This window comes from Tachyglossus aculeatus, chromosome 10 (genome assembly GCF_015852505.1).
Source record: "Tachyglossus aculeatus isolate mTacAcu1 chromosome 10, mTacAcu1.pri, whole genome shotgun sequence".
NCBI classification, from domain to species: Eukaryota; Metazoa; Chordata; class Mammalia; order Monotremata; family Tachyglossidae; genus Tachyglossus; species Tachyglossus aculeatus.
This window is the reverse complement of record NC_052075.1, coordinates 36,318,971-36,346,673: the sequence shown is the minus strand read 5'-3', so window position 1 is coordinate 36,346,673 and position 27,703 is coordinate 36,318,971. Positions and strand designations below refer to the sequence as shown.

Here is a 27,703-nt window from a genome sequence, read left to right as displayed (position 1 = left end):
TGGTGGCAGAAGCAGGAGTTAACTCCTGGTCTCCTGATGCCCAACTAAGTGTCCTGGGCCAAGAGCAGGGCACAGATCATGAATCTTGCTTCATTAGACTGCATGGGGTAAGTGTGGTAAGAAGCTACTCTATATGAGAAGCGGCGTGGCCTAGTGGATAGAACACAGGCTTGGGAATTAGAAGGACCTGGGTTCTAATCCCGGCTCTGCCACTTGTCTGCTACGTGACCTTGAGCAAGTCACTTCACTTCTCTGAGCTTGTTACCTCATCTGTAAAATAGGGATTAAGACTGTGAACCCCAGTTGGGACAGGGACAGTGTCCAACCTGATTAACATGTATCTACCCCAGCACTTGGAACAGTGCTGGACACATAGTAAGCACTTAACAAATACTTTCATTATCCTCCTCCTCATCATCATCATTATGGTTAAAAGCATTTTGATTAAAATTTTTACTACTCTGTGAAAAGTTGATAATTCCCTTGGATCCTTTGTTTACGCACAGTCCAGCCTTGATTCTCCATACTAATGGAGAAGGGTTACATTGTGGAACAGTTTGTTGTAGTAAAAGCACTTCTCTCACCCAAGAGTTGCAAATTTAATGGATTAGACAGTGCTTCTGATATGTACTCTTTGAAGGAAGGCTCATGAACAGAGTAAAACTGCCCAAGTGGCAAGCAACGTAAGGGAGGATAAACATGCATAAAAGGTTATCAACAAGATGGTTGATCAGCTCCTGATCATCAGGGCCTGTAATTGTAGCCTGGGTAAAATAGGAAACTTTTTTGAGCTAAGTGAAGGTAAAAAAAAATTTTTTTTTTTCAGTTTTAAAATTTTCTCCCTTTTTTGTCCTTTAAAAACTAAGCAGTCTTCACAAAAGGGACGAGTCTTTTGAAAGGCTGTTGGATACTTCATCCGAGAAAGCTAGTGAATATGTACATTTTCAACTAAACTTGTTTTCTGATAAATTTGTTTTAAATAGGAAATTATCACACTACAGTAGCTGTTTTGAGAATGTTAAAGGCCCAAGAAAACGTCTTCTCTCTTTCATGATGATAAAGTTGTTCCTTAGAACCACAGAAAATTTCTCATGAATAATCTTCAAGTGATGAGATAACTCTTCCTGTGCTGGTTCTTCTCTATCTTCCTTTCGTTTAATTAAAAGTGTTTGGATTTTTTTAAGAGTATTTTTGTAAGAGTTGGGAGAAATCACAAGTCTTGTCCCTCCCTTCTGTTCTGTTGATCAAATGACCCCACTAATCTAAATTGAAAGATTTTTAGGATTCTCCCTCCCTCTAGACTGTAAGCTCGTTGCAATCAGGGAACGTGTCTACCAACTCTATTATTTTGTACTCTCCCAAGTGCGCAGAACACAGTAAGTTCTCAATAAATGTGATTTGGTAATTTAAAGAGTTCATTTTGGCACTGAGCATAAATGAAACATCATTTTTTTGATGACTACGCTTCACAGCAGTTAATTGAGTAGACCTGATATTACCAACAGACTGTTTTGCGTTTAGCTCAGAAAGTGGCAGAGTTCATTATGATTCGATAATTGTCATTCAGAAACCAGCACCTGCAAATTTCCTTTTTTCTCCCTGGCTTTGACTACCACCTAGTGGAACCCATAAGCTGACAACTAGCCAGTAGGCAAGCATAAGAGGGTCAGCAGTAGAGTTTACTTACTATTTATTGAGAAGTGACAGAATAAAGACTCAAAGTACTTTCCAGAGCTTTTAAAAATGGAAATTAGGAGCAAAATCTTAAGGAAAACTGTAGAGTTAAGAAATGAGCTGGAGCTGTTATCCTCATTTTATAGCTGGAAAGAGCACAGAAGTGGGAATCCAGAAACCTGGGTCCTATCTAGTCCTGGCTCCACCACTTACCTGCTGTGTGACCTTGGGATGTCATATAAATTCTTGATGTCTCAGTTTCCTTATCTATAAAATGGGGATAAAATACCTGTTCTCCCCTCCTCTTGGACTGTGACCCCCCCCCATGTCGGGTGGGAGTTACATCCAATTTGATCATCTCGATTCTACCCTAGTGTTTAGAACAGTTCTTGGATCATAGTAAACACTTAATAAATACCATCATTATTATTGCTATCGATGGAAAAGGAATGGATTGGTTAAGTGACTAACTGCAGCTAAGGAGCACATTGGTGCAGACCAGAGAGCAACCTCTCCAGGCATTCCAACTCTCAATGCAGAGCTCTAAACTGACTAAATCATTGATTCAAAACCACCTGAATGCTCTAAAGGGGCTAAACTGGAACTATGCTGCCTCTGTTTTTCTTCCCCATGTTTATTGGAGTTTTAAAGTCACCCTTCATCCATTTCATTCATTCATTCAATCATATTTATTGAGCGCTTACTGTGTGCAGAGCACTGTACTAAGCGCTTGGGAAGTACAAGTTGGCAACATATAGAGATGGTCCCTACCCAACAGTGGGCTTACAGTCTAGAAGGGGAATCCATTTAAATCATTGAAATGCAAGCAGAATTAAAACAGTAGTGATTTTAAAAAATAAAAGCTAACCACATAAACTAATCACATGAATAACCATTCCTTCTAAGCAGACCACTTTGGAGTGAACATTTGTCCTCTTGTCCTGAAAGTTAGTAAGCTGGGACTGTATTGAGTCCCTGGCAGAGTTCTCTCCCCATAATCAACTAACCGAAAATACCCCAAAACTGGACACTACAGTGTGAGTTAGAGAAACTAAAGCTCGGACTGATTTATCTTAGTTGTTATGAGATGTGTAAGGAAAGAGGTAATGTCGAAAATCATCAGATTCAAGACCTATAGTACTTAATAGAGTTAAAGCCAAACCGTTGTTATTTTACTCAGAAGTAGGTTGGGCACAATAATAGATCCTGAAACACAAACACAAAATCAGTATTATTGTTAAGTGCCTTTGAGTCATTTCCGATTCATAGCGACTCTACGGATATACTTTCTCCAGATGGTCCTGTCCTCTTCCTTAATCCACAACCTTTCTATCGGTTCTTCTGTTATCGTTGTTATGGTCTCTGTCCATCTAGCTGCAGGTCTGCCTCTTCCGTGTTTTCCCTGGACTTTTCCAGGGAATTAGTCCTCCTGATTATGTGTCTAAAATATGTTAATCTAAGTCGAGTTGTTTGGCCTTCCAAAGACTACTTTGATTTAATTTGCTTATGTTGTTCCCTAATAATTTGAAGTTTCTCAGTTGTTGCCTTCTGTAACTTTTAGAGGCTTCTAAGTGGTTCCCAAGAATAGCCCCATCCATCACCCAGTGGCATTTATTGAGTACTTACTGTGTGCAGAGCACTGTACTATGTGCTTGGGAGAGTACGATTCAAAGGAGTTGGTAGTCACATTCCCTGACCACAACAAGCTTACAGTCTAAATGGGGAAACAGACAGTAATTTGATGTCTGTCCCATGGGGAACAGTCTAGATGTTGCAAAGGCACCAATGACTAGAACACGGGCCACTTGTGAATGAAGAAGCAGCCTCCTTTGTGTAATTCCATCTGCAAAGAGGCGGCTCTGGTCCCAACAGTCCTCCGGAGGCTTTAGGAACAGCTGGAAACCTAGGAGAATCCAGAGAGAGAAACCGTAGTGGCCATGGCTATGTTCCACCTTTCAAATGAGGGACCCAAGTTACTCCTCCCAAGTTTTCTAAACATTGCCAGCCTCACCTCCATTTGGTTTGGATCGATTGTCTGATTGGTTGCACCCAAGTTCTGCACTGTGCAATGTGGTGGTGAAAAGGAAATGTACTGAATCTGTTTCCTCCCTCCTCCTCAACTTTTCCACCTTCCAGCCCCAACAACCATCATGCCCCAGGATTCCCCCTGCTATCGCCCACCCTCCTTTGGTAAAATAACAGCCTGAGGTAAAGGCATATCTCTGGGAGGGTGAGTCCCTGACCCAAATCAGTACTAGTCCACTGCTGTTTGCAATTTGATGAGACTCTTGGGTGTCATTTCTGGGGTGCCAGCTTTTTTGATGCCTGCTTGAAGTTACCTCAGTTGAACTTGACACACTTTGGAAGTATTGGCAAAATGATCACAGCGCTTCTTCAAATATGAGAGGTATGATTCTGTATAGATCCTTTTCTTTAATTCCTCCTTAAGTTTGTCCTGTTAACAAATGAGGTTTCAACAGTCCACAGTTAGGGGGTTGAGGAAGGGTGACCTAATGTATGTTTGTTTTATGATACTTGTTAAGCACTTTTTTGTGGCAGGCACTGTACTAATTGCTGGGGTAAATAGAAGATAATCAGGTTGGAAACAATCCCTGTCCACATGGAGCTCAAAGTCTTATCTAGGGAGAGATTGTCTTTTGAAATTGGCTCAATCTGGTTGGATTTTTTTCTCTCTCTCTCTCTCTCTCCTTGCCTTCCCCCACCCCCACCCTTCTCCATGGTTATCTATCCCTTTCCCATTTCTCTCCCTGGCCCTGTTTTAAATTTTGAGCCTCTCCAATACTGTGTGAAGCAGTATTCATGTATCTGTTCGGGCGCTTTTATTTCATGCTCTGCACATTGTAAGTGCTTAATAAACGTTGCTGTCGATCGATGTCGCTGCCAAAACCTGGAAGTGTCTGACTCACCAGGCAGAAACATTGCTCATTAGGCCATTTAGTGGGATGTAAATCAAATTAAGATGTGTATGCAATCTGTTGTGAAGTCTGAAGCCTAAGAAATGCAAGACCCAGACCACCATCCAAGCAAAACAAACTTTGCTCAGTGAAAAATAATGATAATAATAATAATGGTATTTGTTAATCGCTTACTATGTGCAAAGCACTGTTCTAAGCGCTGGGGAGATACAAGATGATCAGGTTGTCCCACGTGGGGCTCACAATCTTAATCCCCATTTTACAGATGAGGTAACTGAGGCCCAGAGAAGTGAAGTGACTTGCCCAAAGTCACACAGCTGGTAAGCAGTGGAGTCAGGATTAGAACCCATGACCTCTGACTCCCAAGCCTGGGCTCTTTCCACTGAGCCATGCTGCAAAAGCCCAACATCGGGTCAACTCACACTTCAAGGGCAGGGATTGTGTCTACTAACTATATTGTACTCTCCCAAGCGCTTAGTACAGGGCTCTGCACAAAGTAGGTGCTCAGTAAATCCCATTAATTACTTCCACAACTCCCCTGAAGGGTGAAAAGGGCTCCTTTTCATCAAGGATACATTGAGATCCCAGCTACATGCAAACAAACGTAAAGTCAGGAAGAAAGCTATAGCCCGTTGCAGGCAGAGTGTGTGTCTACCAACTCTGTTTTATTGTACTCTCCCAAGCACTCAGTATAGTGTTCTACAGTAGTAACATTCAGTAAATATAAATGAATGATAATGCCCTTGAATCAGGTAGGATTTTGACAGCTGTGGGAACATCCCAGCTTCATCTTATTGAGCACTTACTGTGTGCCAAGCACCGTACTAAGGACTTCGGAGAATACAGTACACTAGAGTTGATAAACATGATCCAGCCCTCAAAGAACTTACAATCTATGGGAGGAGACAAGCATAAATGAATTACAGAGATGGTAAACAGAAGAGTATAAACATATAAATGTATGTTCTGTCGTGCTGGGGCTGGGCATCAAAGTACTTAAAGGTGATGTGGAGATGAGGTTGGAGAGAAACAAAGTGCTTAAGGGATGCACACCCAAGTGTATAGATGATGCCGAGGGGGTGGTATATTGTTAGGGAAATGAGGAGCTAGGGAAGGGGTTTTAAGAGGTGTGATTTTAGTAGGGCTTGGAAGTTGAGGAGAGTGGTGGTGTGACGGATATGAAGGGGAAGGAAGTTCCAAGTTAGAGGAGGACAGGAGTAAGGGCGTATCGGTGAGACAGACGAGATCAAGATACAGTGAGCTGCTGGCATTAGAGGAGCAAAGTGTGCAGGCTGTGTTGTAGTGGGAGATTAGCGAGGTTAGGAAGCAGAGTGGCCTAGTTCTCCCCACTTCTAGACTGTGAGCCTGTTGTGGGCAGGTATTCTCTCTATTTGTTGCTGAATTGTACTTCCCAAGCACTTAGTACAGTGCTCTGCACACAGTAAGCGCTCAATAAATATGACTGAATGAATGAATGACAAAGCACGGACCCTGGGAGTCAAAAGGCCTGCATTCTGCCACTTCACTTGCCTGCTGTGTGACCTTGGAGAAGCCACTTAACTTATCTGTGCCTCATTTCCTCAACTATTAAATGGGGATTCAATGCCTCTTCTCCCTCCTACTTAGATTGTAAGCCCCTTGTGGGACAGGGATTGTGTCCAACCTGATTGACTTGTACCTATTCCATCTCTTAGAGCAGTGGTTGACAGGAAGCAGTTAACGAATACCATAAAAAAAGAAAAGAAAAGAAAAGAAGGTCAGAAGGGGAGAGCTAATTGAGTGCTTTAAAGCCAAAAAGAAAGGAAAAGAAGGTCGGAAGGGGAGAGCTAATTGAGTGCTTTAAAGCCAATAATAAAGAGTTTCTGTTTGATGCAGACTCTAATTCTTATCAGGTCACCTAGAGTGTCTTGCATTATGAATCATGCCACAAGCAGAGTTGCAAACTTAAAAAGTGTAACCAACACAACTAATAGAACGTTGAAAGCATGTCAAACTTTCTTGACGAGGCCACCAGAGAACTTACTACTGCTGGAATTTGCATGATTTGATTTGTTGCTTGCCTAAAGATAACTTTGCCTATATGTTATATATTTTGGATGTATCCTCAGCAAAAGACAACTATCATTGTTTTTAACTTACTCCTGAAAGCCAGATGAGTGTCTGGAAGCCTGCTGATGCAAAAGAGTTCCGAAGAATATAACGCTATTGACGCAGGAAGTGTCCAAAGCTATACAGATAAGAATAGTGCTGTTTAGATTTTAGCCAGTGTGTAAGCATTTGTAAAGTAGTTTAAGAGGAAGGAAAAAAAAATAAATTCTGATGTTCATAGTCAATAGAGATCATTTCTGCCTCCAAACTTTTAGTGCCTGGATTATACTGTAGTTTAAACCAAAATATGAGGTAATTTATAAGCTGTTTCTGGCTCTGGTTTATCAATCCACTAACAAATCGATATCGAAGGCCAGAGCAAATATAATAGCCTTGGGCTATTTTCCCCATCAACAGAATACACTGGCATTCCTTTCAGTGTAGTAGAGGACATATTCCCAGGACAGTAAGCTCCTCAAGAAAGGTCATTTGCTTCCTCACTGTATTGTACTCCCAAAAATGGATGTTGGAACAGGTGAGTGATTGTGTTTCACCTCAGGGGAGGAGGATGCAGAGGATTTATCATTACCTTATCCGGCTTCTTGGCCATTTTCTGTCTGAAGAAACCAACTCCCGGTCCATCTCCTTAACTCTCTTAACTCACCTATCACATATGGTGATAGCCCTTATTTCATTGAATTTCGGGCAACACTGAAATCCAAAAGTTCTCTAGAACCATGGTATACTTTGCTTGGGGGTTATGTTTGTCAGTTTTACCACAGTCTCACTTTGAAATTTGCCTAAAGGATGTCTCCACTTGGATGTCCTGCCAGCACCTCAAGCTAGACTTATCTAAAATGGGATTATTCATTTTTACCCACTCCTCCCCCTAACTGTCTTATATTTTGACATTAAAAGTGAAGGAAGAGCCCAGGATAATGCCAGGTGGTTGGCTTCAAAGATGGGGAGGATGGTGGTGATGTCAAATGTGATGGAAAAGTTAGGTGGAAGAGAGGAGTTGAAAAGGAAAATGAGGAATTCAGTTTGGGACATATTGAGGTGAGTACTGGCAAGAAGACATCCATGTAGACGTGTTTTGGAGGCAGGAGGAAATGCAGCAGGGTGGAGAAGGGGAAATCTTCAAGGCAAGTGAGATAGATTTAGGACTCATCTGCTATAGAGGTAGTAGTTGGCTTGGGCGAGGGTGAGTGTAAAGTGAGAAAAGACTTGAGGGACACTCAGTTAAGGACGTGGGAGGCAGTCATAAGAATTGTTTAAAGAGACTGAAAATGATTGTCCAGGAAGATGATCCCTCTTCTAAGCGCTGGGTTTCTGTTTGTGGCAGAGAGGAACAGGAAAACATTAGAGGTTGTTGAGGAGTGGGGAGTCATAGACTGAACATTTTTAAGTGTAATGATCCAGGCAGCAGAGTAAGGTATGGGCTGGAGTGGAAAGAGGCTGGGAGGTCAGTAAGAAGGCTGATTCAGTAGTCCAACCTGATTAACTTGTCTCTACCCCAGCACTGAGAACACATAATAAGCACTTAACCAATACCATAAACAAAACGAGGAGTGACGGGTTAAGTGGCGAGTGATGGAGAGGTAGATTTGGGAATCATCCGTAGAGATGATAGTTGACACCATGTGGTCGAATGAGTTTTCCAAGAGAGGGGGTGTAGATGGAGACTAGAAGGGGATCCAGAACTGAGTGAGGAGGGATGGAGTTGGAAGTACAAAGGGAAGGGGTAGATTTTGAAAACAAGCGGGAGAGCTCCTTTCAGAGATGCCTGGGAAATCATCATCATCATCATCAATCGTATTTATTGAGCGCTTACTGTGTGCAGAGCACTGTACTAAGCGCTTGGGAAGTACAAGTTGGCAACACATAGAGACAGTCCCTACCCAACAGTGGGCTCACAGTCTAAAAGGGGGAGACAGAGAACAAAACCACACATATTAACAAAATAAAATAAATAGAATAGATATGTACAAGTAAAATAAATAAATAAATAGAGTAATAAATATGTACAAACATATATACATATATATAGGTGCTGTGGGGAAGGGAAAGAGGTAAGAGAGTTGATGTTGAAGGAGTTGGAGGAGTGGGTGTTAAGGACAGTTATGTACGGTAGTTTCAGTTTCATCCACAGAGTAGTTGGCAAGATGGGAGAGGCAGTAACACTGGAGGCTTCAGGAGGGAATATTATATCTGGAATAATCTGTGGGGGCAGTGGGCAAGGGAATGGGGAATAAGTAGTTTTGCAGTGGGGAAGAAAGGGCAGAATATTCTAATAATTAAGGATGAATTGGAAGTGACTTCAGTGTTGAAGGTTCCTGACACAGACGGGCCAAGCAGATGTCCTGAAAAATAGCTGGCTAACATGGGCAACAAAGAAATTATAGGCTGCCAAGCCCAACCCCCTGTTGGATCCACGTACTATAACATCATTGGCAAATCAGTGAACGCATAAATGAGTCCTATACATTAAAAAAAACAAAACCCAAAATCTTCGTTGGCCCTTTGATTGTGCTGTACTCTTGTCTGCCTACTATCTCATTGCACTGCGTGACCCAAAGGGAAAACAACTGCTGAGGAAGAGAAAGCATAAATGGCACTCCACAAATCACTAGGGCTGTAATCGGCTGTAATCCTTTGTGCTGGTTGTCAGGACTGAGGTGTCTCATCATTCCTGAGGAGAGACTCCAGCACAGACCTTTAACTTGATAGGAAGCTTGATGTCCCATTGTCATCCTGCCATCTTCCAGGCAGCCGAAAGCCATTGTTGACCTTTCTGCTTCTGCTTTCCACCTCTTTGTAGAGATCATCGGACAATACACTTCTTCGGTATCACAATTCAGAGGCAGCATTAAGTTGTTTTGTAATCAAAACTTTCGTAGTTTTTCCCAGATGTAGGTTGGTAAATAAGTTTACCTAAAGGATGTCTCCACTTGGATGTCCTGCCAGCACCTCAAGCTAGACTTATCTAAAATGGGATTATTCATTTTTACCCACTCCTCCCCCTAACTGTCCTTCAAACTTTTTTTCGTCATTTCCTGTCACTGTGCTGATTCTTTAGTGTGATTCATAATCATTTGCATGTCTTTGTGTGTGTGTGTGTGTGTGTGCGCGCGCGCACCTGCCACAATTCCTGATCCACTACCTTATAGACTTTTGAAGATGCTCTTAGCCTTCTGAGCAGGAAGAATTTCCCAGTGGATTGGAAATCTGCTCTGAAGCCAGTTTGGTGATTTTTATGTTGCATCTTCAGGCTTTGGCAGCTTCAAACAGGTTAACCAGAACTGGGGTTACCTCACAGCCCGGCTTCACTCCCACAGTGAAGGAGAAACGATAGAACCTCTCCTTCAACTCTGACTCGGGCTATCGTTCGATCACGGGGGAGCTGATTGAGTTTGGTGAATTTCTCAAGATGACAAAATTTGTTTAGAAATGTCCAGAACTCTGGACTGTTGCATGGGTGAAATGCTTTTTGTAAAATCAGTGGACACAGTAGAGAGACCTTGGCATTGCTAAATGATTTATTTATGTTAATATCAGTCTCCCCCCTAGACTGTAAGCCCATTGTCGACAGGGAACATGTCTACAAACTCTGTATTGTCCTCTCCCAAGTGCTTAGTATAGTGCTCTGCACTCGGTAAGCACTCAATAAATGCCACTGATATTGATATATCTTTCTCATATCTGTCATTCAGTAAAGGTCAATCTGCTGTGCTGTAGTTAGGTCTGAGGCCAGTCACAGAAACACTGTTTGTCTTTTCCAGAAGGAGGTTCAGAAGGACTCTGGCTAGAATCTCATCTGCAATGGAAAGCAGGGAGATTCCCCTGTTGTATTCATTGCCAGCTCTCGTTAACACTAGACTACTTTTCAAAATTTGAGAACTGTGTACTTACAGTTTTAGGATTTTTCCCAAGTTTGAACCTGAGTAAAGTTTGATTTGTGAATATTGCTTCCAAAATTATAATTGAAGTGACAAACTTTGGATAAAAGTGACATATAATAGTAATGATGGTGGTATTCGTTAAGCGTTTACTTTATGCCAAACACTGTACTAACCACTTGGGTAGTTCAGTGTTATCAGATTCCAAGTGAAGGGTAGTAAGAATTAGTATTAAAAAATGATAATTGTTTAAAAACTCGCATTTTTCTGGCAAACAGAAGAATGCAGCAAGAGAGCCCTTTGCCTTGGCCCATTCTGCCCCAAGTGATCTTACCAAACCCTTGGGAAATCTAGCCAGATTGAGGGGCAGGGCGTCCAGGATGGGTTAAACCTGGCCCCGGGAGCTTATCAGAGGCTCACAGAACTGATCCAGTTTCCTGGGTTCTTTCAAATTGGGGGAGGCCAGAGGCCAGGCTAATGTTGATGCAATCAGTCAATCAATCAGTGGTATTTTTTTTGAGTGCAGAGCAATATACTAAGTGCTTGGCAGGGTAAGATTCAACAGAGTTAGTAGAAATGTTCCCTGCCTACCAGGAACTCAGAGTCTAGAGGGGGAGATAGACAGTAATATAAACAAAAAACTTAAAATGTTTAATTTAAAGATATGTCCACAATCTCTGTGAAGCAATTCTAGTATTGTGTTCAGTTCTTCTAGTCCACCTTATTCCAGCCTCACAGTGGAGGGGTTTGATTACTGGAAAAAGAGAGGCTGCAGGTAGGTGAAACTGGATTATTCAGTTACTTGAATTTTCACGTGTATTTTATATTTTTGTGCCAGGTAAAGTAATGAAAACATTTGAGCCAGTTTTTGTAAAATGCAAATAAAGTTTCAAAACGTTTTATCAGTATTTTGGGTGAGTCAAAATGATATAGAGCTCTTCATGATAAAGGCTTTGTAGCGGGGTTCTTTTTCTCAAATACCTACATGATATTTCACTAGAGGGTGCTATACAAACACTTATCGTACAATATATTGAAATAGAGTGTAAAATCTCATCCTCTTGCTGGAGATTTTTGTATGTTAAAATGTACTACTGGAAGTACTACTTTTTTCCACTCTTCCATGCTATAGATAGTAATGCAGAAGCTTGAATAATTGAAAACAAGGAGTTGCTACCAAAAGCAGTAATTACCATCCCATCAAAAGTGTTTTGGGTTTTTTTTCCCCCCTTCAGGAAACTCATGACTCCACTGATGTATGCAGCTCGAGAAGGTCATTCTCAGCTGGTGGCTCTCCTTGTTGGGCACGGAGCAGAGATAAATTCCCAAGACGATAACGGGTATACAGTAAGTTCCAGTTTACTTTGCAATAGTAAATATTTCTGCTTTCACAAAGTTGAGTTCATGTACTAATTTCTATCCCCATGACTCGAGAGCTGATAAAAATGAGTGGTTAGAGGCAGAAGAGGTCTAGTTGAGGAACCTTCCTGGAAATGTGGAAATGTGGAAATGGCAGTAGAGATCAAAAGGAAATGACAGATTTGCTCAGTGTGGCTCTCCACAGGGCAACCTGTTTCTTGCTGTAGGCCGACTGAAATATGAAAAAATACTTGACAGGAGACAGTCTCGCACTTTGAAGTAAAGACATTAAATGAATTACCATCAGTTTTCTTACAATGCAGGGGTTACATTCTCAGAGAACCCCTCTGTATACTATTTCCGTCTTGACCAACACCATGCACATGGTCACAACGGTTTCTCCTAGTATCCCATCACTTTCCAGACAGACTTATATCGTCAGAACATTCCCCCAACCAGCAAAAGCTTGTATCCCAGACTAGTGTAAACAGGATGCGTGGTCCCAAAGTTGCTCAATATTTTGTGACATTTTTATTGTGAAGTATGGATGCCACTGTCTTTGTGGCTAATACTTGAGAAATAACCTTATTTTAGGAATATTTTCATTATAGGTATGAGTCAATGGGATTTATCGAGTGGTTACTATGTGCAGAGCACTGTACTAAGTGTTTAAGAGAGTACAGTAAAAGTTGGAAGATGATAGCCCTGCCCTCAAAGAGTCTGCAGTTTAGTAGAGGAGGCAGAATTAAACTTATGGTTAGGGGAAGCAGAAGAATCTAAAGGTATATACGTAAGTGCTGTGTGAGTGTCAAAGTGCTTAGAGAGTACAGACCCAAATGCTGAGGTGGCACAGGAAGAAGGGAGAATAGGGTGGGGAAGAGAGAGGTTATTAATTGGTACAGACCCAAGTGCATAGATGGTGCAGAAGATAGGATGAATAGGGTGGGGAAATGAGAGGTTAATCAGGGAAGGCCTCTTGGAGGAGGTGTGATTTTAGTAAGCTTTGAAGATGGGGAGAGAGGTAATCTGTTGGAGATGAAGGGAAAGGAGTTCATTCATTCAAACATTTACTGAGCACTGTGTGCAAAGGGCTGTACTAAATGCTTGGGCGAGCACAATATAACAATAAACAGAGGCAGAAGGGAGGACATGAGCAGAGGGTAGACTGCGAGAGAGCTCGAGGTACACTAAGGTATAAAATGACTACATAGTTGACTCATTACATTGTCCCAATTACTGTAGCTGAAAATCTTTCTTTTTTTAGTCCTTTTAAGCTGTTTTTTGCTTACCAAATAAAATAATGTTTTATACAGGCTCTTGCATGGGCAGCTCGTCATGGTCATAAACCTACAGTTTTGAAGTTGCTTGAACTTGGAGCTGATAAAACTCTGCAAACCCGAGATGGAAAGACACCAGCAGAGATTGCTAAAAGAAATAAACACCCAGAGGTATGATTCCTTCCAACGGGCCTAACTTTCTGAGAGGGGTGGGAGAGTGTTTTGGTACATGAAATTAGCATCTGTAAAATGTTTTAGTTAACTCAGCCATTTTATGAGGTTTCATAAATGAAGTAAATTAAATAGTCTTGTTTAGTACTAGTGTGGGTTTCCCCTCCTCAAAAGAATCAGGAACCTCATACATGAGTTTTCTACTTGTGGAATTTGATGTTTATCGTGGAGGGATGTGTGTTTTGCAGAATTTTAGATTGTAAAGTGATAGAATGTCTTGTTTTTTCCCATTCTTCAACCTTTCCCTCCCACCCTCCCACCCCTTGCCCCAGATCTGTTCAAGCACAGAACTCAGCAGCCCTCTACCTTCTCATCTTTTTAATGTCCCACTGGGGTTGAGAGACTCCTTTGTTATTCCCCAAGTTGCACTACTCAGCAATATCCATACCATCTTCTGTAGCTTTTTCTGCACACACATTCTGTAGGTGAGAGGGATCAGGCTGCAAGGAGCTTGTATGAGCTGGGCTGTATGTGTGCCTCAACCTTTATGTGACCGGTTCAGGCAGGAACCACCAAACCCCGCCATATTTAGGCAGTCTCCCATAAATTACCCAGGAGAGGATTAATGTCTGCTGCCTTGTGTTTTCTTGTGCCGTCGAGTCATTTCCAACCCACAGCGACCCTTGGATGCATCTCTCTCAGAATGCCCCACCTCCATCTGCAGTCTGCAGTTTCCTTGGTAAAAATATGGAAGATGTTTACCATTGCCTTCTTCTGCTCTTCTGCCTTAGGAGCCTTCAAATTCATACCTACCACTCCTTTGCAATCGAGCCGCATAAAGAAAGCTGGCCACCCCTTCCTCCCACCCCCCCAACCTTCATTTATCCTCCAGTGTGCCCTGTACCTTCCTTCCTCCCCGACTGGCATTCCAAGGCTAGCTGTATCCCAGATTTTACCCCTGCCACCAGTCTTCCAGCAACCCCACTTAGCTCTTTTTTTCCCCCTACAGCTTCAGCAAGAGAAATCCTGCTACCACTGCAGACCTTCAGTGACCACTTCCCCCCCACACCCCCAGACACACACATACAGCAACAGAGTCAATGAAGTGAGAATAAATAGGGCAGAACAGGAAATAGTAAGCAGTGGAGGTAGCTGAGGAGGAAAATCGGGGCAAGGTAGAGTATTAAATCTTTTCTGCCTTCCCTTTAACTCCCTCCTAGTTTGTCTCCTCCAATCCCAATACCTGATTATATTGAATCTATCCCAGCATATAAGGGCATAGTAAATGTTTCACAAATACAACAGTTATCATTACCCTGATCCCGCTTCTCTTTCTCTGTCACACCCACTGCCATCCTCTCAGTTCACCTGGTCGCTGGCCCCTGAACTTTCTGCCCCTGAAAGGGAGAACTACAAGGCCCAGAAAGAGCTGGGGCACAGAGGCCTAGCAAGGAGGGCCTCCTCACGGAGCTGCCAAAACCCGAGTTATAACTGCAGATCCAGAAGAGAAGAGCGTGAACGGGGGATGAAATAGCCAGCACAGGCACCATAGAGGAAATGGAGAGGGTTGGGCTAGCAAGGACAGGGCAGTGCTTCTTCCCAGGCCAATTCACCAAAGGTGAATTTGCTTCCAGCCCGCTCGACCTTCTCCCGGCAGCTGGAGAACCAAGCTGAGAGACAGAGGGAGGGAGAGAGGGAGAAGAAGAATGGTATTTTAAATGACGTTTTGAATTTTGACCCGAGTTCTGCAAGAGATAAAGCCAAAAGCCAAAACCATCTCCCAGGGGATGCCTCAAAGTACCCCCTGCAAACTTTGGCCTGGCTGGGCTTGGGCGAGGCCAGCATTGAGCCCTCAAGTCCAGCTTGCACAGGGCTCTCTGCCAAGCGCTGTCAACTGCTTCAGCATACTGGGATTACATTAGCAAATTGCTGGCATTGCTGAAAACTTTCAGCCTGTCTCCTAAATTTGAAGAATTCAGATGAACAAGCTATAGTTTCATTGGGGTAATTACTTCAAGGGGCTTATTGTTTGATTAGTTGCTGCTTGAAAAATACTTCCAGCCTGACAGTTGAGGAGTATCTGAGGAGCAAGAGACATTGTGAGACATCAGTTACAGAAGGGAGACTTGAGCTGAATCTTCACGATTTGTTCAGAACATTTTGGCCTAGGTAGAAGAACGTTATTTCAAAGAAAAGCAGTTCCAGCATACTCTACCTTGGATCACGGAAGCATTAGATTCCCCCGAAATGGGATTCATTCCCATAAATGGGAGTTGTGTTCATAGGCTATGGGTATGCATGGGCACACAGAGAGAAGAAGTGTGGCCTAGTCGATAGAGCATAAAACTCTGGGAGACAGGAGATCTGGAGAGCTCCTGTCTCTTCCCTCTGCTTTGACTTTGGACTAGTCACTTCACATCTCTGTGCCTCAATTTGTTCATCTGTAAAGTGGGTTTAAAATACCTGATCTCCCTCCATCTTAGGCTGTGAGCACATGCAAGACAGAGACTGTATCGTTTCTGATTGTATCATTTCCACCCTGGCACTTAGTACAGTGCTAGGCACATAGTAAGTCCTTAACAAATAGCACACTTAATATTATGCTTGCAGACTCCTCTCTCCATCCTTCTGTATGCATATAAAAGTGAAAGTGTCACCAAGTGCTTGGGGTGGTTGGGGTTTTGGAAGGTGGGAGAGGTGATGGGGGAGGAAAGACCTCTTTTTGTCCCTTTAAGTTCTCTGAATCACTAAACATTCTCTCAACATGAATGCATTCTCCCCAACTGCTTGCACGCAAGCTCTCTCTCTCTCTCTCTCTCTCTCTCTCTCTCTCTCTCTCTCTCTCTCTCTCTCTCTCTCTCTCTCTCTCTCTCTCTCTCTCCCTCTCTCCCTCTCTCCCTCTCTCCCTCTCTCCCTCCCTCCCTCTCTCCTCCCCCCACCACCCCAACCCATTGGGGCCACTATCCAGATACTTCCTCCCAAATGCTGAAGCCATACCCACCTATACATGAGCAGAGGGTTGGTGAAGATGTCGGGGGAAGGGAGGGGGCTGAAGCCACTTGCCTCCAGGTTCCATGACCTAAATTGCTTCCTTCCCCAAAGTGCTGCAAGGATGGAGGACAAGTGAAAGAGAAGTGCAGACTTGGTAGAACACTGGGAATTTTGCCGTTTCCTGGACCAGAGGAAGGCGGAGAGACCATTGTCTGTCTCCCCCTTTAGACTGTAAGCTCCTTGTGAGCAGGGAATGTGCCTTTTATATTGTTGGATTCTCCCAAGTGCTTAGAACAGTGCTCTGTGTATGGTAAGTGTTCAATAAATTCAATTGATTGCTTAATACAGTGCTCTCTATACACAGTAAGCGCTCAATAAATGGCATTGATTGCTTGCCTCCCAGCACTCATTTAGCTGTTTCGATGTCCATCCTCCCTGGATTGTGAGCTTCTTGAGGAAAAGGATTGCCTCTCATTCATCGTGTAAAGATTTCCCTTGCCAACCACATGGGGTTTCAGTTTCTGAAAGTCCCTGCGGCTTGGCAAAACCAGAGGCTACCAAGACACCATTTACGTTCAAGTGGGTGAAACCTTAAAAAGTGTGGACCAGTGAAAAATAGGGTTAGCCATATAAGGCTCCACCAAACATCCTCAGTGTGGTCATCAGGGAAGATAATGAGAGAACAGTCCACGTGTGAAAACTGTTTTATTGCTTTTAATACTCCACTTAAAATTAGCTTGTTTTAATGATGTACAGGTAACCAAAACCATCACAATAACTTCATTGTTAAAGTTTCAGAGCCGTGAGCAAAGACACTTAATATGCACACTGTATAATAAATCTCATTTTACAGCAACAGTGAAGGCAGTATGGGGGGCTAGAAGGATAATGGGATTCCCCCTCCTCTTTGGACTATAAATTCAGTGTGAATTGAATTAGAATGGCTTCTTTAATGTATACATATGCAAATATAAATTTATACATTTTATTTTTATATTTCCAGCTTTTCAATATGCTCTCTTTGACCTTGAATCCTTTGCATGGGAAATTCCAAAATATAACTAAAGAAGAGACTATTTGCAAATTTTTGATAACAGACTCTGAAAAAGGCAGAGATCATGGATTTAGGTAATGTATAATGCAGTCCTAGTTTATAAATATTTTTAACTGTGAATAAACATATAATGTGCATCTCTGGAATATGCAGCCTATTTGAGGCCTCATTTGAAATTTTCAGAAGTATATAGCTCAAATATGTACAAATTTCCCACTCCCTTCTGCGTTGCCCTTTCTCTTGGCTTTGCACTCTTTATTCATCCCTCCTTCAGCTACACAGCACTTACATCTCTATCCATAATTTAATTTATATTATCACCTGTCTCCCCCTCTAGACTGTAAGCTCTGTGTGGTCAGGGAAGGTGACTACCAACTCTGTTATTTTGTACTTTCCCAAATGCTTAGTACAGTGCTCAGCATGCAGTAATTGAAGTGAATAAGATTGGTGGATTGAAATCTCAGAATTTTTGCTGCTTTAAACGTGTCCACCGTGGTGCTTAACTCACTTCAAATCATGAAACCATTGCTTATGTTCGTACACAAGCAGGCCTCACAGCCTTTTGAGTTACGATGAACAACTCTTAAGATGTTGCTAAGGTGACATCATTTCATTTTGCAGCACGTGAATTTTGACCTTACAACACTAGTCTCCTTTATGGTACTACCTCCATCTACTGCCTACAATCAATGAATCAGTCAGTTACACTTATTGAGCGTTTACTGTATGCAAAGCACGGTACTAAGCACTTAGGAAAGTAGAATACTTTGGTCATGGTACGAAGCAAATACAAAAGGGTTGATAGACACGTTCCCTGCCCATAACGAGCCTACAGCCTGGGAAGGGAGACAGGCATTAATGCTTAGAGTCCAGCACTTCCTGGACTCCAAATCATTTCCCCATTACCCCCATGGCTACCTTGCACCCTGTCCCGTTATCCCTCTAAATCTGCCTCTCCTCACCTTCATACTCCCCCACCTCCCACATCCAGTGCAGATTGTTTTGTTTTTACTGTACAGTGCTACTTGTTTCATGGCTCAGTCAGGCCCTTCCCCAGCTGCAGCACTGCATCCTTCCTAAATCCCCTCCTACTAGGACCATCACAGCCACAGCAGCCAGGCCAGACTAGCCAGCTCTGGAGGAGCGGGGCGGGAGAAGCGCCCTAGTGTGTGATACAGAACAATATTGATAAAAAAATAAGTTTGTTCCAGTTTAAATTCCGACATATGATGCAGGTTTCAGGAACCAAATGTGCGTTCAAACAGAAAGGTCTTACATATATACACGCATGTGTGCACACACCCCACCATTCCACCCCACCTCCAGATCCACCCCCTCCTCTGTCCATATAATGGAGTTGTTTTGAAATGCAATATTCCCGTTACCCTTAGTCCTGGTTTTCCTTGTCTCATCTTTTTAATGTTATTGATTTGTACACGTTCAAGCAAATATTGCCTGCACACCAGATACGAGAGCTTTAAATAGGGTTTATTCAAATTGTTCAATAAACAAAGACTCTGCCTAAATGTGAAACACATCGTGTTACTTCAAGTGTACAGGTAAATTTTAAAAATTGAGAGTTAAGGTATATGTCTGCTCACCAGAGAATTCCCCTAAGTCCTTGGTGTCCTCCACCTTTTAGACTGTGAGCCCACTGTTGGGTAGGGACTGTCTCTATATGTTGCCAATTTGTACTTCCCAAGCGCGTAGTACAGTGCTCTGCACACAGTAAGCGCTCAATAAATACGATTGATGATGATGATGATGGTGTCTATGTGAAATTTGAGAATGGGTATAGCATGGCACCAGATCTATGCATTGCAGGTGATTGCCTTTCCTGTTGCATTCAGGGCTAGTAGACCCATTTTGTAATTGTGACTGGACCTACAATTCCCAACAATCTCAAACCCTCAGCACTTTTCCCTCCCACGTTCCTGAATAAATGAGGATGCCCAGAGTAAGGCGAAAGTGGGCTGGTCCACAAAATAGCATGTATCCCTCCTTGTTCTATTCAGCTAATAACTCCTATGTCTTTTTGTTTCATCCTCACAATGACACTGATGTCGTGCATAGTTCATATTCTGCTTTTGGCGATCTGGAGATATTTTTGCACGGTCTTGAACTTGAACATTTGGCAGATTTACTAAAGGTAAGATCTCATGGAATGATTTTTAAAAAAGCGTTTTAGAGTAAGTGGACTACTTCTAAAGATAGAATAGTTTATAGTCCAAATTCTGCTAGTTTTAACACCTTTACAGCAGTTAAATTTTTTTGATTAGAATGCAAAGTAGATTTTTATTCACAATTTCCAACTGCTAGGTGTACAGCCTAGGGTTTGAAAAGGGAAAAATGAATACCTTTAGAGAGTTTTATTGTTTAGTTATATTCTGGTTTGTGTATGTAGATGTAGATTAAAATATTAGGATAAAGTTTAGAATATAATTTTCCAATTGGTGTGTGTTTAGTAGGTATATTTGTGAACTCGCATGTCTTTTGTAGAGGTATATTGACAATTTAGACTGATCTTTTTTCCTTTAACCAATGACTATAAAAATGACATTTTTCCTTTTTTCAGGAAAGGGATATAACTTTAAGACAGCTTTTGACTTTGAGAAAAGATGACTTTACAAAGGTTAGTGACTCTTTTGAAAACTCTACAATTTTTGATTTGCTCGATTTGGATAGGTGCTTCAATTGTTCCATTTTAAAATGCTAGAATAGAGTTGGCCCATGTTGTCATGATAGATGAATATGCCCAAACTCTTCCAGACCCAAAGTAACAGTCTCAAAAAGTTAGAATTATGCTATCATGGTTATTATATTTTTGGAAACCAAAGAAAGGATCTCAATTAGCAGTGGTGGTGGTCTGAGGTGGAACTGAGACATAGTATGGCCTAGTGGAAAGAGCGCAGGGTTGGGAGTCAGGACTTGGGTTCTAGAGAAGCAGTGTGGCTCAGTGGAAAAGAGCCCGGGCTTTGGAGTCAGAGGTCATGGGTTCAAACCCTGGCTCTGCCAATTTTCAGCTGTGTGACTTTGGGCAAGTCACTTAACATCTCTGTGCCTCGGTTACCTCATCTGTAAAATGGGGATTAAGACTGTGAGCCCCCGTGGGACAACCTGTAACCTCCACAGCGCTTAGAACAGTGCTTTGCACATAGTAAGTGCTTAATAAATACCATCATCATTATTATTATTAATCCCAGATACTACACTTGCCTGCTGAGTGACCTTGGGCAAGTAATTTAACTTCCCTGGGCCTGAATTTCCTTATCTGTAAAATAGGAATGAAATATCTGTTATCCCTCTGCTTTAGACTTAGAGTCCTGTGGGAGATGGGGATTTGCTGAGATTTCAGCCTGCTTAGCACATTGTAAGCGCTTAACACATACCACAATTGTTAATCCAAAATGGGAAATTTCTAAAACTCTGTGTATACCCGTGTGTCTTCTCTGGGCTTAGTATATCTACCTAATAAGGTGGGATTTGAATATGTGATTGGATAGGGATTTGAGGAACTTTTTCATAGGTATTGATTATGTTGTCACTTAAAGGTTTTGATAATCAATTGTCAAAAAAGTATAAAGGATTTGAGGAACTTTTTCGTAGATATTGATTATGTTGTCACTTAAAGGTTTTGCTAATCAATTGTCAAAAAAGTATAAAGGATTTGAGGAACTTTTTCGTAGATATTGATTATGTTGTCGCTTAAAGGTTTTGCTAATCAATTGTCAAAAAAGTATAAAGGATTTGAGGAACTTTTTCATAGATATTGATTATGTTGTCACTTAAAGGTTTTGATAATCAATTGTCAAAAAAGTATAAAGGATAAAGCCATGAAGGACATAGGGAATTTTAAAGATAAGTTATTTTAAAAATGACCATTTCCTTATATGCAAAAGCCAGAGCCTCCCATTAGCAGGTCAGTGTGAGGAGTAGAAGTGAAGAGGAAAAGTTGAAGCCTGTGTTAATTTTGTGTGTCAATCAATAAGTTGAACATGTCTGCTAATTCTGTGATATTGTACTCTCCCAAGTGCTTAGTATAGTGCTCTGCACATGATAAATGCTAAATAAATATGATTGATTGCTTGAGGGCGTACTGTGTACAGGGCATCATACTAAGTGCTTGGGAGAGTGCAATACAAGAATAATAATAATGATAATAATGATGGTATTTGTTAAGTGCTTACTATGTGCCAAGCACTGTTCTAACCGCTGGGGGAGATACAAAGTAATCAGGTTGTCCCACGTGGGGCTCACAGTCTTAATCCCCATTTCACAGATGAGGTAACTGAGGCACAGAGAAGTTAAGTGACTTGCCCAAAGTCACACAGTTGATAAATGGCAGAACGGGATTTGAACCCACGACCTCTGACTCCCAAGCACGTGCTCTTTCCACTAAGCCATGTTGCTTCCCTAAAATAACAGACATATTCCCTGCCCAAAGCGCACTAAGAATCTACAGGGGGAAGCAGACATTAATATAAATAAATTATGGATGTGTACATAAGTGCTGGAGGGATGGGGATGGGGGTCGGGAATAAAGGGAACAAGTCAGGGAGATGCAAAAGACAGTGGAAAAAGAGGAAATGAGGGCTTGGTCAGAGAAGGCCTCTTGTAGGTGTGTCTTCAATAAGGCCTTGAAGGTGGGGAGAGTAATCATCTGTTGGATATGGAAAGGGAGGGCATTCCAGGCCAGAAGCAGGATTTGGGTGAGAGGTCAGCAGTGAGATGCCCGAGATGGAGGTGCAGTGAGTAAAAGCTGGGATTAGAGGAGTGAAATGTTCAGGCTGAGTTGGAGTAGGAGAGCAGCTAGCACAACCCAGCCCACACACTTCACTCCTCTAATGCTAGCCTTCTCACTGTGCTTCATCATCATCATCAATCATATTTATTGAGCGCTTACTGTGTGCAGAGCACTGTACTAAGCGCTTGGGAAGTACAGATTGGCAACATATAGAGAAAGTCCCTACCCAACAGTGGGCTCACAGTCTAAAAGTGGGAGACAGAGAACAAAACCAAACATACTAACAAAATAAAATAAATATTCAGTCTTGTCTATCTCGCTGCCGACCCCTCTCCCACATCCTACCTCTTCCTGGGACGCCCTCCCTCCTCAAATCTGAAAGACAATCACTCTCCCCCACTTCAAAGCCTGTTGAGGGCACATTTCCTCCAAAAGGCCTTCCCTGACTAAGCCCCCCTTTCCTCTTCTCCCACTCCCTTCTGCGTCACCCTGACTTGCTTCCAGTGGTCATTACCCTCAGCCCCACAGCATTTATGTACAATCTGTAATATTTATATTAGATCTGTCTCCCCCGGTCTAGACTTTAAGCTCCTTGTGGTCAGGGAATGTGAATGTGTCTATTTATTATTGCATCTTACTCACCCAAGGACTTAGTACAGTGTTCTGCACACAGTCAGTGCTCAATAAATACAATTGAATGAATGAATGATGGTAGCTGAGAGTTTGAGGTGGATTAGGCACCTGTATATATGTATATATGTTTGTATATATTTATTACTCTATTTATTTATCTTACTTGTACATATCTATTCTATTTATTTTATTTTGTTAGTATGTTTGGTTTTGTTCTCTGTCTCCCCCTTCTAGACTGTGAGCCCGCTGTTGGGTAGGGACTGTCTCTATGTGTTGCCGACTTGTACTTCCCAAGCGCTTAGTACAGTGCTCTGCACACAGTAAGCGCTCAATAAATATGATTGATTGATTGATTAGGATAGAGTAGAGGCCTTTGGACTTAAGAAGGAGGAGATCATTTGTTACCTTTGAGAGGGTGGTTTCTGTGGAGTGAAGGGGGTGGAAGTCAGATTGGAGAGGGTCAAGGAGGAAATTGGAGGAGAGGAAATTAAGACAGCAGATGTAGACAACCTGCTTAAGGATTTTAGAGATAAATGGTAAGAGAGAGATGGGGCTATTAACTGGAGGGAGCCCTGGGGTCAAGGGAGGTTTGTTTTAGGATAGAGGGAGCTATGAGCATGTTTGAAAACAGTGGAGAAGGAGCCATTGGAGAGCAAACAGTCGAAGATGGCTGGTAGGGACAGAAGAAGTGAGGGGGCAAGAGTTTTGATAAGGTGCAGAGGGATGGGGTTGGATGTGAAAGTGTGGAGGTGGATTGTGAAAGAAGGCAGAAAATGCCCTCTTGAGATACTGCTGGGAAGGATGGGAGAGTTGAAGAAGGGGCAGAAGGAGGGAGGGATTGGAGAAGAGCAGGGGAGATTTTAGGGAGATCATTCATTCATTCAATCGTATTTATTGAGCGCTTACTGTGTGCAGAACACTGTACTAAGCACTTGGGAAGTGCAAGTCAGCAACATATAGAGACGTGAGATGTGAGTCCCTACCCAACAACGGGTTCACAGTCTAGAAGGTCACACCTGACAGTTTCAATTTTTTTCAATAAAGTAGGTAACCAGGTCATGGTGGGGGGGGGATTATTTATTGAGCGCTTACTGTGTGCTTTGCACAGTGCTTTAACAATAACAAATACTGTTATTATTACTAATATTACATAGATATTTACATATTTAATGTAAATAAGTAAAAATAAATATCACTAATAATAATAAAGGGTGAATCCTGTAAAGCCTAGTTTCCCTCCTTCTAGACTGTGAGCCCTTTGTGGACAGGGATTGTCTCTATTTGTTGCTGAATTGTACTTCCCAAGCACTTAGTACAGTGCTGTGCACACAGTAAGCGCTCAATAAATATAACTGAATAGTCCATATGGAGTAGTCATTTTTAGTGTGTCATATCATACCCGCTCTAGCAACAGAGATTCTTCGTTCTGACTTCTCTGTGACAATTGCCAATAAATAATTGCATATTCTGCAGATACTTAACCCCTCACCTCAAATTTGAGTCATTGCAATTAGAGGTCAGTGCAATTAGAGGTCGGAGTCACTATAGGTGCCAACTTTGCATTTTGAGCCCAGGGACTGTTTCTCAACCCATGAAACTTGTATCTACCCCAGTGCTTAGAACAGTGTTTGAGTAAGCGCTTAACAAATACCATCATTGTTATTATTCAGTAGCATTGTGGGGAAGGGCAGGCCAGAGGAACCTGAATGGCCTTTGAGCCCATGTGGAACAGGGACTGTGTCCAACCCGATTATCTCGTCTTTACCCCAATGCCTAGAACAGTGCCTGGCTCATAGTAAGCGCTTAGCAAATACCACAATTATTATTATTACTACTTCCAATCAGTCAGTCGGTCGCATTTATTGAGCACTTACTACGTGCAGAGCAGAAGCAGCATGGCTCAGTGGAAAGAGCATGGGCTTTGGAGTCAGAGGTCAGGGGTTCAAATCCTGGCCCCGCCAATTGTCAGCTGTGTGACTTTAGGAAAGTCACTTAACTTCTCTGTGCCTTAGTTACCTCATCTGTAAAATGGGGATTAAGACTGTGAGCACCACATGGGACAACCTGATCACCTTGTATCGCCCCAGCGCTTAGAACAGTGCTTTGCCCATTGTGCTTAACAAATGCCATCATCATCATCAAGGGATGGGGGAGGCAGGAGGGCAGGGGGTTTGAGGAGGGACAAATGTCTGGAACAACTGGTGAGGGCAACTGACATGAGTGTCAATAAGGATGGAGAAGTAATTTCATCAGGCAGAGGAGAGGGAAGAGTAAAGAATGCAAGGATGCACTTGAGATGGACAAGGTCAGCCTGATACATAGGTTTCCACCAGCAGCTCTCTGTGACTCATTCACAGGAGTGAAGGTGATCCAGGCCTTTGGGAGAGTGCAACTGATAGTTTCAATTTTATTGATAGCAAAGTTCATAACAAGGTCACTAGGGGCAAGAAATGTGAAGTTGAGAGACAGGGATTTTGAGGTGGGAGGGAGAAGTGTGAAACTGGCACAGTCTATGGGCATGGGAATCAAAGATGGAGAAATACTGTGGCCAGGCAGAGATATAATCAGGTGAATTTTGAGATGGAGGGTAGCCTGATACCTGGATTTCTCACACAAGAATGAAGGAAGCATACTGAGGAAGCATAGTGTGGAGGTGATCCAGGGTTGCAGGTCAATGATAAGAAATCAGTGAAGGGGCAGGGGAGTGAAGGAGGGGAGTTCTGGGGAGAAGGCAATGTTGAGGGCATGGTTTTGTTAAAAGAAAGTAGGTTAGGTATGGAGACTAAACAGGATGTGATAACTTGAGAAAATTGGAAGGGGTCAAAAGATTGGAGGTCCCTTGAGGAACAAGGCAGATTTCTTGGATGGAGCGTTCGGGAGAGAAGGCAGGTGTGGAGGTTGTGGTGTGAGTAGAAATTCTACAATGACTAGAGGTGATGAGGTCAAGCACATTGGTGATTGGATGAGATGGGGTGGAGCAGGAGGTCCATGGAGTCAAGGGAGTGGAAGGAAGTGGGCAGCGGAAAGGTCGTCAGTAACATCCACAAGGATATTGAAGTCCCTGAGGATTGGTGTAGGGATAGAGAAAGAGAGAAGGAATGCGAGAAAGGGATCAAAATGGTTCGGAAAGTTGGAGTTGGGGCCTGGGGGGCAGTAGATGACTGTGATTTGTAACTGAAGTGGGTAGCAGAAGCAGATGATATGGGCTGCAAAGAGGGGGAAAAATAGGGATGGGACAAGTGGGATAGTGTGGAAATATTGGGCAGCAGAGGAAGCTAATTCCTCCCCCCTTTCCCAGTGAGTCTTGGGGAGTGGGCAAAGATGAGGCTTCTTTAAGGTACACAGTTGAGGTAAGCCATTTCCATTTTGTTCCACTCTGTTCTAAATGATCAAAAAGGTTTTATTTTGTTTCACTTAGACATTTATTTCATGATTCAAAGGAAGTGCTGTTGTTTCTCAGGTGTCATTTGGTCTTATTAAAACTTAGTACTTAAAATTATTCTCATTTAGATTGGGATTACCAATGTCAGAGACCAAAAGAAAATTATGAATGCTGTTGAAGAGCTACAAGTAGAAGAAATAAAATTTGAAGAGTTGCCTGAGGTGATTAAATTGGAATTCAGGTAAAAGAAATGTAGTGTATTTCCAGGATGAAGAGAATCAGTCAGTTAGTAGTAATTGTTTTGCACCTACTCTGCACATAACACTGTACTAAGGACTTTTGAAAGTACAATAGGAGAAGACACTATCCCTGCTCGTTGCAATCAGCGAACCTGTCTACCAACTCTGTTGCATTGTACTCTTCCAAGTGCTTACGACAGTGCTCTGCACACAAAAAGTGTTCAATAAATACCATTGATTGTTTAAAGGACCATAAAATCGTACAGTACAGTAATTTACAAATAGAGTAATTTGCAAATGGGTGCAAAAAGTGATCAAATTAGTTTATCATCACCATCAGTAGTATTTGAGTGCTTACTATGTGCAGAGCACTGAATTAAATGCTTGGGAGAGTACAATACCACAGAATTGGTAAAAAATATATATATATGTACAAAAGTACAGTGAGAAGTAGGGCAAAACTGTTAAGGTGGTTCAAAAGTGTTGAAGTGATAATATGAGAGCGTATTATCAACTTTGGGAGAAGAAAAATGAATCAGGGAAAGCTGAATGAATGTAAAGACTAGACTTTGCAAAAACTGAACACAATTTTTTAAATTTATGTTGAATATTAGACCACTTATTATACTGTTGTATTAGACACATGATAATTATTTTTGAAAGTCCTATGGCTACTCTCAAAGAACATTTCATTTTATGAAGCCAACATCATCACAATCAAGGAGATGTCACATTCCCCGAACCAAAAGCCTTACTGATTTATTTTCTTCTAGTCTCCAGGGAAATGATTTTCCACAGTAGTTGGCTATTTGTCCTCTCATTCCCTCTTCCGCAATGACAATATGAGTAGGGGAAGAAGCAATTCATAGACATACTGTTAATTTGACCTTTCCGGCCCTGTGATTTACGTTTTTCCCCTCTATTACTGTTCAACCAGAAAACCAAATCAAGAAATCCAAGAATATGTGACAGAAGTGGGTAAAAGCATGACATCAGTGTTCAGATTAAACCAAAGTTCTTCACTGTCAGCTACTGTGGAAAATCATTTCCCTGGTTACCAGATCAGAAAGGCTTTTGAGTGGGGGGTATGTGAGATCTTGATTGTGATGGTATTGGTTTCATAAAATGAAATATTCTTTGAGAGCAAGCAGTAGGACTCAGAAAAATAATTATGTGTGTAATACAACAGTATAGTAAATGGACTAATAAATGTTCAACATGAATTTTAAAAAATTTTTTCAGCTTTTGGAAAGTCT

At 42.1% G+C, this 27,703-nt stretch overlaps 1 protein-coding gene across 1 annotated transcript in view; it reads left to right on the top strand.

Annotated features, from left to right (window-relative positions):
- Positions 1-27,703, top strand: part of ASZ1 (ankyrin repeat, SAM and basic leucine zipper domain containing 1) — a 74,952-nt gene that overhangs the window by 32,765 nt on the left and 14,484 nt on the right. The window contains exons 5-10 of the mRNA XM_038753240.1: positions 11,833-11,944; positions 13,270-13,404; positions 17,399-17,523; positions 19,523-19,598; positions 20,025-20,081; positions 26,337-26,449. Coding sequence (XP_038609168.1) covers positions 11,833-11,944; positions 13,270-13,404; positions 17,399-17,523; positions 19,523-19,598; positions 20,025-20,081; positions 26,337-26,449 — 618 coding nt within the window. The remainder of the gene's footprint in view (positions 1-11,832; positions 11,945-13,269; positions 13,405-17,398; positions 17,524-19,522; positions 19,599-20,024; positions 20,082-26,336; positions 26,450-27,703) is intronic.